Source organism: Sceloporus occidentalis, unplaced genomic scaffold, assembly GCF_023333645.1.
Source record: "Sceloporus occidentalis isolate IW3139 unplaced genomic scaffold, rSceOcc1.0.p SCAF_1, whole genome shotgun sequence".
NCBI lineage: Eukaryota > Metazoa > Chordata > Lepidosauria > Squamata > Phrynosomatidae > Sceloporus > Sceloporus occidentalis.
Window position 1 is genome coordinate 213,266,248 of NW_028316981.1, and position 13,011 is coordinate 213,279,258.

The 13,011-nt window shown below is 37.4% G+C and overlaps 2 protein-coding genes across 4 annotated transcripts in view; one reads left to right on the top strand and one right to left on the bottom strand.

Moving 5' to 3' along the window:
• GTF2E2 (general transcription factor IIE subunit 2) overlaps positions 1 to 13,011 on the top strand; it is a 44,271-nt gene that overhangs the window by 4,890 nt on the left and 26,370 nt on the right. The window lies entirely within an intron of this gene.
• SMIM18 (small integral membrane protein 18) lies at positions 3,963 to 11,799 on the bottom strand. Its single transcript, XM_089510974.1, has 2 exons — positions 11,727 to 11,799; positions 3,963 to 4,599 (listed from the first exon to the last, which is right to left on the bottom strand). The coding sequence occupies exon 2, from the start codon at positions 4,555 to 4,557 to the stop codon at positions 4,264 to 4,266; it is 294 nt and encodes a 97-aa protein (XP_089367100.1). The 5' UTR covers positions 4,558 to 4,599; positions 11,727 to 11,799; the 3' UTR covers positions 3,963 to 4,263.

Genomic DNA, 13,011 nt, shown 5'->3' on the forward strand with positions numbered 1-13,011 from the left:
CAACAGGACACCTTTTCCATAATCCAAACCCTGCTTTTAATCAAAAAGTGAATTGGTAAGACATTTAGTCATAGATTCCTTTTCTCCTGCACATATTTTTTTTAATCATAGTTGTCTTAAGATGATGTTGATGCGATGCTTATTTCTATAAAAGTAATACAGGTTGAGTTTACCTTATCTGCAATGGTTGGAACCAGCAGTGTTTGGGATTTCAGAATACCTATATTTGCATATACGTACCTAATACAATGTCTTGCAGTTTGTTTCATATCCTGAAGGTAATTTTATATACAATATTTTAAATGATTTTGTGCATGAAATAAAGTTTGCATACATTGAAATGTCAGAAAGGAAAGATGTCAGCCACCCATGAAAAACGTTTTAGTTTTTGGAATATTTTGGATTTTGGAATTCTGGATAAGAGAGATTCAAACTGTTCTTAGAAATGTAGTACTATAACATCCAAAATACACAAAACAGTGATAGCTTTATTGAGCCAACCACAATGGACAAAATACATAATGCAAGCTTTCAACGCTCCACTGGCTTCTTCATCAGGTGATAGTGTTAAAAAATCAAACAGGAGAAAGAAAAACATGACGATGTTGGAGTCACAGGCCTACATTTTGTCAAAAATGTTGTTATAGTTGTTTTCAATTAAGCTGTTATGGAGGGATATCTATGTAGGCAGAGGCCATTCCTCCCTTCTGACCATGTGGGCTCTGGGAGACAGTTGCAAAGACCAGGAAATAAAATTTAAGCTCAATTTGCAACACAAAAGAAACCTCCTTTGAGATCCAGGTTCTAGTGTTAATATCTACTGTTGTAGTGTTAATAATATAAGATAGTCCCTGTTTCTCTGATGTGGTGGTGGAATTCCATGCAGTATCCTCCAAGATAAGAGCTATTATTATCTAAACTTTCATGAAATACATATGTGGGACTAAAGTGGTGTTATCTTCCTTTGTAGGAGCAGTCATCTGGTGTTACATAGCTATATATGAACCCACAGCAAGCAAAATAAGGTGTTTCTCTGTTGGCCTATTTACTTGGGGGTGGGGGTCTGCCTGTATGGCTCTGCAGTGGAAATACTTGTCTTATGGATTAAATTAGTATGTACTTAGAAAATAATGTTTCTTACATAAGAGGCCAGCATTCAGCTTCTGGATTATATGGTATTGTGCCAAATAACAAGGTAAAAATAAAATAGGTGGAATTAGAGATGTGAAGGCCCAGAAAATAAATGGGGGGGGGGGGGCATTTTTTTTTTACATTTTCCCTGAATCATATTAAAATAAAACATTCCATAATTGATTCTCTTCCTTTTTCATTTTTATAAAATTTGTTTTCTGTTTTCTTCTGGGTTCCCCTCCTTTTTTTCTGTTTCCCCCCCCCCCCCAGGCTTTCACATTTCTAAGTGGAATGAGCTTGTGGGGGGTGGGGAGTGCTTCCTGCACATGCATTTTCACTTTTTCTGGGCTCCATCTACTAGTCTTGAGATCTGTGATTTGAAGTGGGAGGAGTTTTTGGTAGATGACCATACAAGTTAATGCAGACTAGAGTAGAACACTGAGGAAGAGTCCTGCTGGGCATTTGTACAGAAAAAAAAGGTAACATTATTATGTAATTAAGCAATGTTAGCATTCAGTTACTACTAATGTATAAGTATAGAAATTTTAGTCAAGAAATTGACCTCCAGAAACTGGGTTGACTTATCAAGAGGTCAGTGTAAGTACTGTACCTTAACTCTTATTACGGGTAAAATAGCATCAACCCTCTCTACAATCCCTGCCGTGGTGCCACTTCTGACCTTTTTTGAATGTCTAGATGGGAAAGTGGTGGTGGCGGCAGTTCTTTGGTGCTTCTTCTCAAAACAGCACTGAGAAGTATTGGACTTTGAAGGATTTGACTAAGGTATTTGGGTATGCTTATCAGTTTTTATGAGTTTAAATCAGCAAAGTTAAAGGCTTTAATCACTGCTAATGTAATTGACATTTGCTTTGCCTTTTCATCTTTTTTGACATGTGTGTATTTTCTTAGCCCCACCTGTGCTTGATCACTTTCCACACACATCACACAACCACAATTTACTGTGGCTCCCCCCCCCCCCCCCATCCTCCAAACTTTAGGATGAGCTCTGTTATGCCTGCTTATATTTTGTAAGTTCTTTGGTGTTGTTTTCCTTTGCTTCATCCTTTACATCCTTTGTTACATGCTCCTAAGTTTTTGGTTGTTTTGTGTCTTCAAGTCCCTCGACTTATCCAAAGGTCATATCAAAATCCATAATTTTGGCCCCAAAACCTGCCCTTAACTTATACATGAGGTCAACTTATAGTCAGGTATATGCAGTAGTTCCTGTTGCATAAGTGTCTTCATCCCCTGTCCTTTTTCACAACAGTGATGATACACTTTCAGGACTGATAATAAAGAAACAATGTAAGGCGGGTTAGAAACCGCCGCTTTGCGGCGATCTGCTGCCGCCGCTGTTTGCTCCGTAACGGAGCTGCTGCAGCCAAACCGCGCGGCTCCGTTACGGAGCAAAAAAGAAGCTCCAAAATGGAGCTTCTTTAAGCGGCGCCTCTATAATGTCGCGAGGCGCCAGGGGCGGACTTGCAACATCATAGACGCCGCGACACGTGCGGACACACAGCGTCCGATACGTAAATATGGCGGTGGCCGTGTGGAACGACCGCCGCCATATTGTACGTACAGAATACGTACTAGGGTTAGGGGGGTGTGGAAGCACCGCCCCTTCCTAACCCTAGTACATATTCATTACGTACTAAATGGTGGTCTGTAACCCGCCCAAGTGATGCAGTTGATGGAGAAGCTTATCAGCCCAGCTGATAAGTTGTCATTCTGCTTTACCTAGGTTGGGTTTCCTTGGGTTTGGCTGTGATTAAGAGAACACTGCTGCCCACAGGGGAAACTAGTTGATGCTAATTTTGCATGTAACTGCTTTGAAAAATTGATATCACTGTGCTGTGTTTCCCTGTTCCAGGTAAGAGTGTAGTGACAGCGAGGAAACATATAATAAAACAATATGAGGAGATGAAACCATGCTAGATATCACAGATTTTGCAGTTGGCAGGATGTTGGTTTAAATATAGCTTGCTATTTTGTATGGCAGTGTCATATTCACTACAACTTTTAGTTTTTTATAAAATCAGGTAGGAAAATGAGGTGCTTTTATATAAATCGAGTTTCATCCTCATCTGTCTTAGATATGAAAAAGAGTAATGTTCAAGTTAGAAAACAGAAGCATGCACAGCTGAGTTTGTCTTTTCTTAACAGAGTTGACTTTTCAGAGTTGCACCCATGTAGTGATACTGATAGATTTCTAATGTAAATTTCATGGAAACTGAGAGATAGGAAGAGGTTGTCTATACTCTGAAAGGATATATATTAAGAGTTTGAAATATATACAATTTGATCTGCAAATAACAACTCTTATTTACATATTGGCTATTTTCAGGGATATGAAGGTATGCTAAAAGTGTTCTGAGTTGCTATTAGAGCGTTTCCTATTCAAGCATGGTAGCCTATCTGTCAGACTATGACCTTTTAAAATAAAACATTCAAATAGATTTTCTTGTTCATGATATTTTCATTCTTCTCTTGCCTTAATATTTATTTTTAGCTTTGATAAGGTACATTTTAAACTTATTTATTAGCTGCCTGCATGTAGAAATAATGAGGGGTTAGCATTTTTAGAAGAGCCAGCATGATGCAGTGGTTTGAGTTTTGGACTGGGACTCTGGAGATCATGGTTTGAATGCACCCATGGCCATGGGATGGCATTGGTCAAGTCACATTCTTTCAGCCTTGGAGGATGGCAAAGGCAAAACTTCTCTGAAGAAATTTTGCCACGAAAACCACATGATAGCTTCATATTAGAGTCACTATACGTTGGAAACGACTTGGAGGCACACAACAACAATAATTTAATTTTTAATAATTAAACCAATAAGTAAATCAGTCAGATGAACAAAATTTTACTGAAATCATGAATTCCAGTCAACACAAATTCATGATAAAACGACATTTTAAAAAATACCCATTTCCACATAACACTGTGACTGACAATCCATTATTAATCATTTTGTGAACTGTTCAAGTTTCTATCCACCAGTAAACAAAAATGGTGCTAATAATTACATTTAAGGCTAAACAGAATCTGACTTGCTTGGTCCTAAGATGCAAGAGGCTTCATTATGATGCTGAATATCTGTTTTGATGGAGGTGCTAGTGATCAGTCCGCCACTACACCACTTCTGTTTCACGTTTCCTGAAGCTGTCCATCATAGATCTGACAGGATTGGGTTCATTCTCTAAATCTTTCACAGTTTTATTTTTCACGCAGCAGCAACAGTCAAGCAGCTCATATAAGAAAGCTAGCACCACCAAACATATTACAGTAAATATAAATATGATCAGAATGACAAAGCAGGCAGTGTTCCAGTTGTCATGAAAGGGATAAATTTTCTGCACTTGAAAGCCAAGGTTCTGATAGAGGGCTGCAGTTTCATTCAAACGGCTAATGTTGAATGTTGCCATGTTTTGATAGTCCTCTGCGTTCTCTCGCTCTCTGCAGCTTCTCTATATGGTGAAATACACAAACAAAATACAGTTGGTGATTTTCCTATGTTTTGTTTTTCTCTCACAGTGTAAAACTGAAACAGGCCTAATTTTTTAGTTGGCTAATTGTTAGTGGGTGCCTCTTGTTATAAGGAGTGTTATTACAAACTCCTTATAACAAGCATTATAGCTGTGACTGCATTATCTATGATTCAGTTTTAATTTAAATTAAAACAAACTTTGCTTCACAGCACTTACTTTGGTGTGTTTCTTATTGTATTGCAAGAGTAGTGTACTGTCATTTGCAGAATAGGATATCTGACTAGTCAAATTTTGTCAGTGCTTATGTATTTTAAAAGTATACTCTATTAGAGCTGTTAACAGGTACTGTTGATATTTATTCTAATTTCAGAAATAAATTTGTTAATCATTAGTGTGGAACAATGAAGTTAACTTTAAAAAATTCTAATTAATTAGAAGGATTTGAGGAAGGGAATAATGAATTGGATAAAATAATTATCAAAAGAAGGGGGGGAGGTCAAACATTTACAACCTACTTTTAGAAAGAGAAAGAATGAGAGCAAATTCAGGAGACAGTGATAGAGTGGGCAAAAGATACCAAAACTAAGATGGATCTGGAAATGAAAAAAGCAAGGAAAAAAGGATTCAACAATTTACATGTCCACAGGACTTAAAAGAAAACTTTTTAAAAATGGCACAACACTGGTATCTTACTCCTCAAAATTATCAAAAATTTACAAAACAAAGCAAGTTAAATATTCTAATTATATATAACTTTTAATAATGTTAGGTAAGGTTTCTGTAAATGTGAATGATGCACTGAAATAAGTTCTTTTGCTTTTATCCTGGAGCATCACAGTTAATCTATGGTAAAAATAAATAAAAGAAAATAAATTGGGGTGACATTAAACAGATTTAGCAATGTAACCCACACTGCAGAAGTCATCCAGTTGGATACCACTTCAACTGCCATGGCACCATCCTATGGAATCCTGGGATCTGTAGTTTATTGTGGCACTAGAGCTCTGACAGAGAAGGCTAACTAACTCGCAAAACTACAAATCTCAGAATTCCTAACATAGAGCCACAGCAGTTAAAGTGGTATCAAACTGGATTATTTCTTCAGTGTGGATGCAGCTATAGTGTCAGGTTATTTAAAATAAGCCAGTTTCTGAAAGCAGTTCTCCCAATATAGCAGTAGCCAATTCTTCAAGCATCATCAGCGTTAACATCCTGATTCTTAACACAAAAACAAGTGAAGTCATTGGCAACCCTTGGAACGAATTTGGCTTATGTGTCTTCTTGGGTATGGTGATCACAGTAGTGTTGTTGAACAATGTTGATACTCATAGGGCTCTTGGGCCTAAATCCAATGAAGTGCTGGTGCAACAGTGGCAGTGTGACAGAAACTCCTTCCTTTCCCTTTGGAGCTCTCCAGAAACTGGCTCCAGAGGGTTTCTCAGCTGTTTAGAAGAGACCTTTAATATATAGAGAACAGGCAGGCTGCAGTGCCTCTCCTTCCTTGGAAGTCCAGTTCGGTATTTTGCCTTTAGTGTTGAAATTGCAGCTGTCTCAAAAGTAACAGGTAGTTATCAAAATTAGAGGAATGACTTGTTATTAAAAGTGCTTTGAATATCAAATAAGGAATTACAATTGGCCCTCCTTGTCCAAAGATTCTGCATCCACTGAGTCAACCATCCACAGCTTGAAAATATTCAAAAAAGCAAACATTGACTTTGCCTTTCATACAAGGGACACCATTTTATTACGCCACTGTATATAATGGGACTTAAGCATCCATGGATTTTTGGATCCATGGGAGATACTGGAACCAAACCCCAATCGATATCAAGGGCCCACTGTACTTTGGGTAACATTGAAATCTACACAAAAAGTTTGACACACTTTTCCAAAAGAGACACTAGTTTCAGTGATATCCTGGCATATGTTTTACTAGCAGAATATGGTTATTTAGCTCAGCGGTTCCCAAACTTTGCCTCTCCAGGTGCTTTGCACTTAAACTCTCAGAAGCTCCAGCCAGCTTGGCCAATAGTTAGGGATTGTGGGAGCTGAAGCCCAAGACACTAATAGATTTGAGAATCCCTGTTTAGACAGCATTGCTAATCACAATTTTATGTTCAGACCAATAAATGAATTTGATTTACATAGTTAGGCATAGATGTACCAAAACAATTTTTGGTACTTACATGCTCTCCATGGTTTTAATCCTTTTTAACCTTCTTAGAACAGGGTGGGAATCATAAGTTATACAGATGTAATTGGACTCTAAAGACCCAGTAGCATGGATGAGGAGTGCTTGAAATTGCAATCCAACAGTATGACTCCCGTTCCTGTCTTAGACTTTTGAGTTCTTTATGGCTGTATAGCTAGAGCTTGTGAAACCAGTAACAAAGTTTTAAATACAGCATTATTTTCCCCCTTTAATCTCTTTTTAAGTTAGATCTGTGCTCTCAAAGAGAACAGGCAGATAGTTGTAGGGGAATGCCCTATTGCTGGAGCTGGGGAGACAGTACGCCTATTCAGGTGTTACTTGCCATGTTTTCTTGAGGGAGACAGCGGGCAGTAATTCCACCTGCACCCCCACTCTGCACCATCTGATTCCTCACAAGGAGAGCAACATCTCTGAAAAGGAGAGATTCATATTTGCCTGGAAGCTCTCTTTATCATCTATCATTGTGACTAGGAACTTCATTTCACATGTGTTCATGTGAGGAAAGTGATGGTAGAGAGGTAGGGCTAGGCACTCCCTATGCTGAAGAAAATGTGAATAATGCCTGATTATACTGTACTTGTTTTGATCTGAAGAAGATCTGGATTTGCCATTTTACAAGTGCTGTCCCCAGAACTGTTTTATGCATGTTGTGCTATCATTGCTCTGAACAGACAGGAAATATCATATACACCTTATTCTATTCAGCAAGAGTCAGAAGAGAAGCCAGGAAATGTTTTCCTTGCCTCTTCAACAGCATATCAATCCCAGAAATAACGGAAATTTCATTGCACTTTCAAGGGAGCCTTGAGCCATTTTTGAGCTATTCATTCAGATTTAGAAGAGTCTGATGCTTCTGCTGGGTGAGGGGGTAAAAATGACAAACACTTCCCTGCTGATATGAATTTCATTAAGGTAATACAGTGGGCTGTGATTAACCGTATCTGCCACATTCACCATACCATTTTCCTACCTCCTGGAAGAACTTTGCTAATAAAAAAGTAACGTGGGATACGGTGCTTTCCCACAGCAGAGTGATGAAGCTTGATGGATCATGCAGCTTCTTTGGAGGAAAAAGCCACAACAGATACTACCTGCCATTTACCTGCGGGTATAGACATGGATTGAACATCATAGGATTACAGAAATTCCTGCAGTTATTTCTGCCCTTGCTCCAGATGTATCTATTAGAGGGATTTCAGTAGATCCTCCATAAAGGACAGACCATATCCCTAAAGATAATGAGGCTAGGGGAGCGGTCCTGATTCTCAACCAGGGTTTTTAACTATCTCCAAAGAAAATTCCTAGTTCAGGCCAGATTCCACCTCAGCGTTGGTTTTTAGATATTCTCGTAACTCACAACTGTTCTGCCCTCAGAACTTGTATCTTACTAAGGCACCTTGACAAACTAATTTTCAAGTGTCACAGACAGATTCCAAGAACCATCTTTTTATGGTATCCTTGGAAGATGACTATCTCTGTTATAACTACTGACCTCTGGACAAAAGTCACCAGAAACACTTGGCAGACGTGAACAGATCACCTAGCCCCAAATGCACACAAGAGGTTATGTATTAAATTTATAAACTGAATATTTTAAGGGGACTCTTGAGTCACGGGATTGTCTTAGTTGCTAGATACTGGATATAGCAAAATGACTAGTAGAGCTTCTTGACAGTACCACTTTGGAAAGTGATGAAGAATCTGTTAATTTCTCCCATCAGCAAATAATTGCCTAGATTTGGCTCAAAAGTCTGGCCTGGGAGGAACAGAAGTAGGTAGTTGGATCTAGGTAGACTGCTTGCATGAACTCCTTTATGAATTTCCCGTATTTGTTTTACTAAGAAACATTTAGATGATCCACGGGTAATGAGTGGAAATAATCCTCATGATGCCTCAATGGCTGAGGTACCCATATTTCTCGGAGCTTGTGAGCCTTGGTCACATTTCAGTGTTCTTAACCATTTTTTGCCAGGCCCTGTCTTACATTCAGACTCAGAAATTTAGAAGCATGCTATTCACAGATTGAGTGAGATGATTCACAACTTTTGATAACTGCAGTTATGTCATTGGTATCTAGGTATCCCTTGTCTGAGTTTGGATAATCTCCAGAAAATAATCTGTTTGGATTGTATCATGATGTATCTGAAAGGGATCCACTCTGAGAATTATGAAACTCTTGGACTTCCTTTAGCAGTTTAAAAAGTCTAGCTTTGCTAACATTCAAGAGGATGTAACTTTTTCCGATGTTGATTTGCCATTGGTATAAAGTGTGCCCATCTCTGTGTGTGAAAACTTGTAGAAAAGCTAAAGAGCTGAATTTAAGAGAATATCCTGGAAATATCACTATCTATCTATCTGGTTTTGTATACATTATGCTTTACACTTTTAAGAAGAGGCAGAAGAGGAGAAAAAAAGACAAAAGAAGTAGAGCTTTGTAGCTAGTATTGAATTCTAGTCCAATCAAATAACACAAGAAATAGGAAAGGAACAGAGCACACACTTCACAAAAATATACTTGTATTTGGTGCCCATTTGGTGACCCGCAAGTGGAATAAAAGAGACTGGGTTATAGAATATGATTAATTTGCTTTGGCATTTCTCAGGCCTTTAGTTCACAATAGAGTTGACATAGGCCCAAGATGTCACAGTTAGCATTGTAATATGTTCATAAAGACAACAAGGAAGGGTTGGAGAAAGTGTGGACCACTGGCTGATGACACTCATGCCTTTCACCAGGGAATGGTTTCTTTTTAAAAATGGAAGTTAAAGTACAGTACCTATGGATAAATCGACTTAAAAATTTTGACTAAAATTTCTAGACTCACACATGAGTATATACAGTGTAATTCCAAGGGGAAATGATGGGGGGGAAAAACCCCAAGATGTGAACTGGAAGTAGACAAAGTTATGAGTGACATTTTTGGCAGAAATATCGGCCTAACCCTCCCCTCAAGCAGTTTCCTATTTCATTGAAATTGTTTGGAATATATTTAAACTAGGGTTTTGCTGTGAAGAGGGAGAGAAAATTCTGATTCAAATATACATTAACATAGGGCCCATACAGACAGGCCAAAATAAAGCTGCTTCGGGTCACTTTGGAGGTATGCTGTTTAAATGATGCATGTGTCCTAAGAGTCCAGAAACCATGGCGAAGCTGCTCTCTGTTCCTTAGGACTGGAGTATGGCTTTGGCACGGCCTCTGGTCTCTTAGGACACATGCATCATTTAAATAGCATGCCTCCAAAGTGACCCGAAGCAGCTTTATTTTGGCCTGTCTGTACAGGGCCATAGAAAGCTTCAAACTGCATAATATAGTAGTAATTACTACTGAAGGCTTTTTAAGGAAAGGAATCCTTGAGTTTAAGGAAAATTAACACAGATCAACTGGAAGTTGTTTGAGTATATGGTTTAAGTATGTTAAAGCTATTTTTAATTCAGTTGAATTAATTTGAGGTACTACATTTTTTCTTGTTTGAATCAGATGAAATATATGGTGGAATTGTAATTATTTTGTACAAAATCTGTACAAAAATTTAGAATCAACACTTTAATGTGCTGCAGAGTAGTGAGGAGTTGGATGAACTATTCAAGAATATATAAGACATTTTTATAAACATACTGACAATTTGAAAAATGTTTGTGGCTGGAGGTTTGCATATGATAGAATGTGATACTGAGATCTAATTATTGTTTGTTTAGCTAAAAAAAGATAACTGCTAATCCACTGGGTGGATTTCTGTCCCATATGGATTGGTTTAAAAATTGGGGGGTGGGAGTTGCGCATGCACACGCCATATATTCCAAACTTTATACTTTGAAAAGGGGTGGCACTTGTAATTTGAAATTTAAAATTTGAAGGAAAGTGTTTTTATAGTAAAGTTAGTATGTATACATTTCATTATGGGTCCAAATAGTTATACAACATTTAAACATTTCATGATTTTAAAATGTATTCCCTCCTTGAATTATTGTAACAATGAAATTTTATTTAGCTATTTGTAGAAGAGTGAAAGCACAGATTCCCGGCATCCTGCATTAAACAAGTTCCATAAAGAATTTAAGACAACTCAGATTTGAATAATATCCAGAACCTTCTAATAGATTTAGGCTGCAATCTTCTACTCCCTCCTGTGGGAATAAAACCCACAGAGCTCTATGGGAGTTACTCCTGGGTAGGTTTTAATAGGATTATATTGTTAAACAACCAGAATAAGAAAAACTAACATGTTTGTTCTCAAGTAAGTTCTGCTGACTTTGACTTTGGTGGATTTTACTTCCAGTTAAGTGGGTGTAGGATTGCAGCCTAAGGCAATTACCATTTGAAATTTACACTGGTAGAAAATCCCATTGAGTACTTGAAGCTATGTTAATCTCAATTTAAAAATAAAATAGTCAGATATTAAGGGTTAATACTAGTTAAAGAGACAAGTGTAATGGGTTTGCTTAGTAAGATTTCTCTTGTGCAGCTCAGTGAATGCTAACATTGGGAGACGAAACAAATGTGCCAATGTTTCTGCATTTAAAAATGATGCAGTCTTATTTATTTATTTATTTAGTTTTCACCTTACCAAATTAGATTAATTAGCAGGTCACAGAAACCCTTAAAATGATGTGTGCACAAAATAACATCTGGGTGTGTTGGGCTCTGTGTAAGATGGATGGTCATCAATTCTTCATGAAGGCACAGATGGTAAGATTCTCTATTAGTACAAGACAAATGTCTCTGCATTTAAGTAGCGTGCAATCAAGCTTCACATCCGAGAGAAACAGTAAACTGTTTAAAATTTTCCAGTTTTAAAAAATAAGGGCCCTAGATGTTCTGATTTTTTTTTTTAAAAAGCAGTTTTTCCCCCAGATAAGTGTAAGACAATTTTTAAAAAAGGTATAGACCTACCTCTTTTCAGAAAGGATGCTGGAACAGTGCTGATCTGCAGTTTAATACAGCCTTTGGTACAGCTAAGATGGAGCTCTGCTACTATTGGCTGAAGCAAAATGCAGCTGACAACTTCCTTTATGCTCATTTGCATCAGACCCCTACTCGAGGAGGAAACCATTCATAAATCTGAAATGTCAGATCAGATCGTCCTCCTATCACATCCTCCCCCCCCCCCCCAGCTCTGTTACAATGAAATGTTTTTTATTAATAATATAGCCTTTTGTGCCTTTGTTCTGGCCTAAAAATGGCATTTTTGTGTTAATACCTTCAAATTTATTTGCTCTCTTACAGCACATTAAGGTAGCATTAGTCATCCATAACTGGGCAGAATTTTAACAGAATTTTAGACAGGCACATAAATGGTAAAGCTGTAAGCATCTTTTGTCTTCCCATCATTCTTTATTTGCTGTTTATGGTATGGGCCACTGAAGTCTTTGAGGCTACAACAGTGGCTTGTAAATCACCTTTACAAGTTTTCTCTTCCCAATTTCTGTGTTCTGACTCCTTTCTATAATTTCAGGTTGTAAATTTGTACAAAAGCCCCCCAATACTTTAGATTTCTTTTATTTATTTAAATTGTTACAGACTGCTTTTCTCATAGTTTAAAACAGCTGGCAAAAGATAAACACAAAAAAGTGAATGTATATAAAAATAGGACTTAAAAGCTGAAAAACAAAACTGAATACCCCTGGAAAAAAACAGATTCTTATCTCTTGAATCTTGGGAGAAAACCATATTTTCTTCAATAAAAATATTTTTATCAGTCAAGCAAAAAAGCAGCATTTGTTGTCAGTTTGACAAATGTATATATACACTGATGTGAAAACCATCATATGAAGTAAATATTGGAGTAAATTTTACTTTGTCTGCTCAATAGATGATTACTAATGGGAGACTAATTTCCAGTTCAGATCCCCCCCCTCCCATTTTATTTGAAAGACTCAAAAGCAGGCCCAGTCTAACAAATAGTCATCTCTAATCTCTTCCAACTTTCACATCATAAATATTGACCTTTTTATTTTCAGGAAAAAAAATAGGCTTGGGCATCATCAATGTATCAGTGCATTTCAGTCATTTGTTTCTATCATTTGTTACTGGGAAGGCTTTGGTAATTCTTTATTTATTGTTTCAGGTCTGTTTTGGATTTGATGAGTATGAAGAGAGATAAATTTAATTCAAACAAGATAAAGGTGTTTTTGGCCAGGGGATGTGATTGTTGTTGTTAACTGCCCTCAAGTCGCCT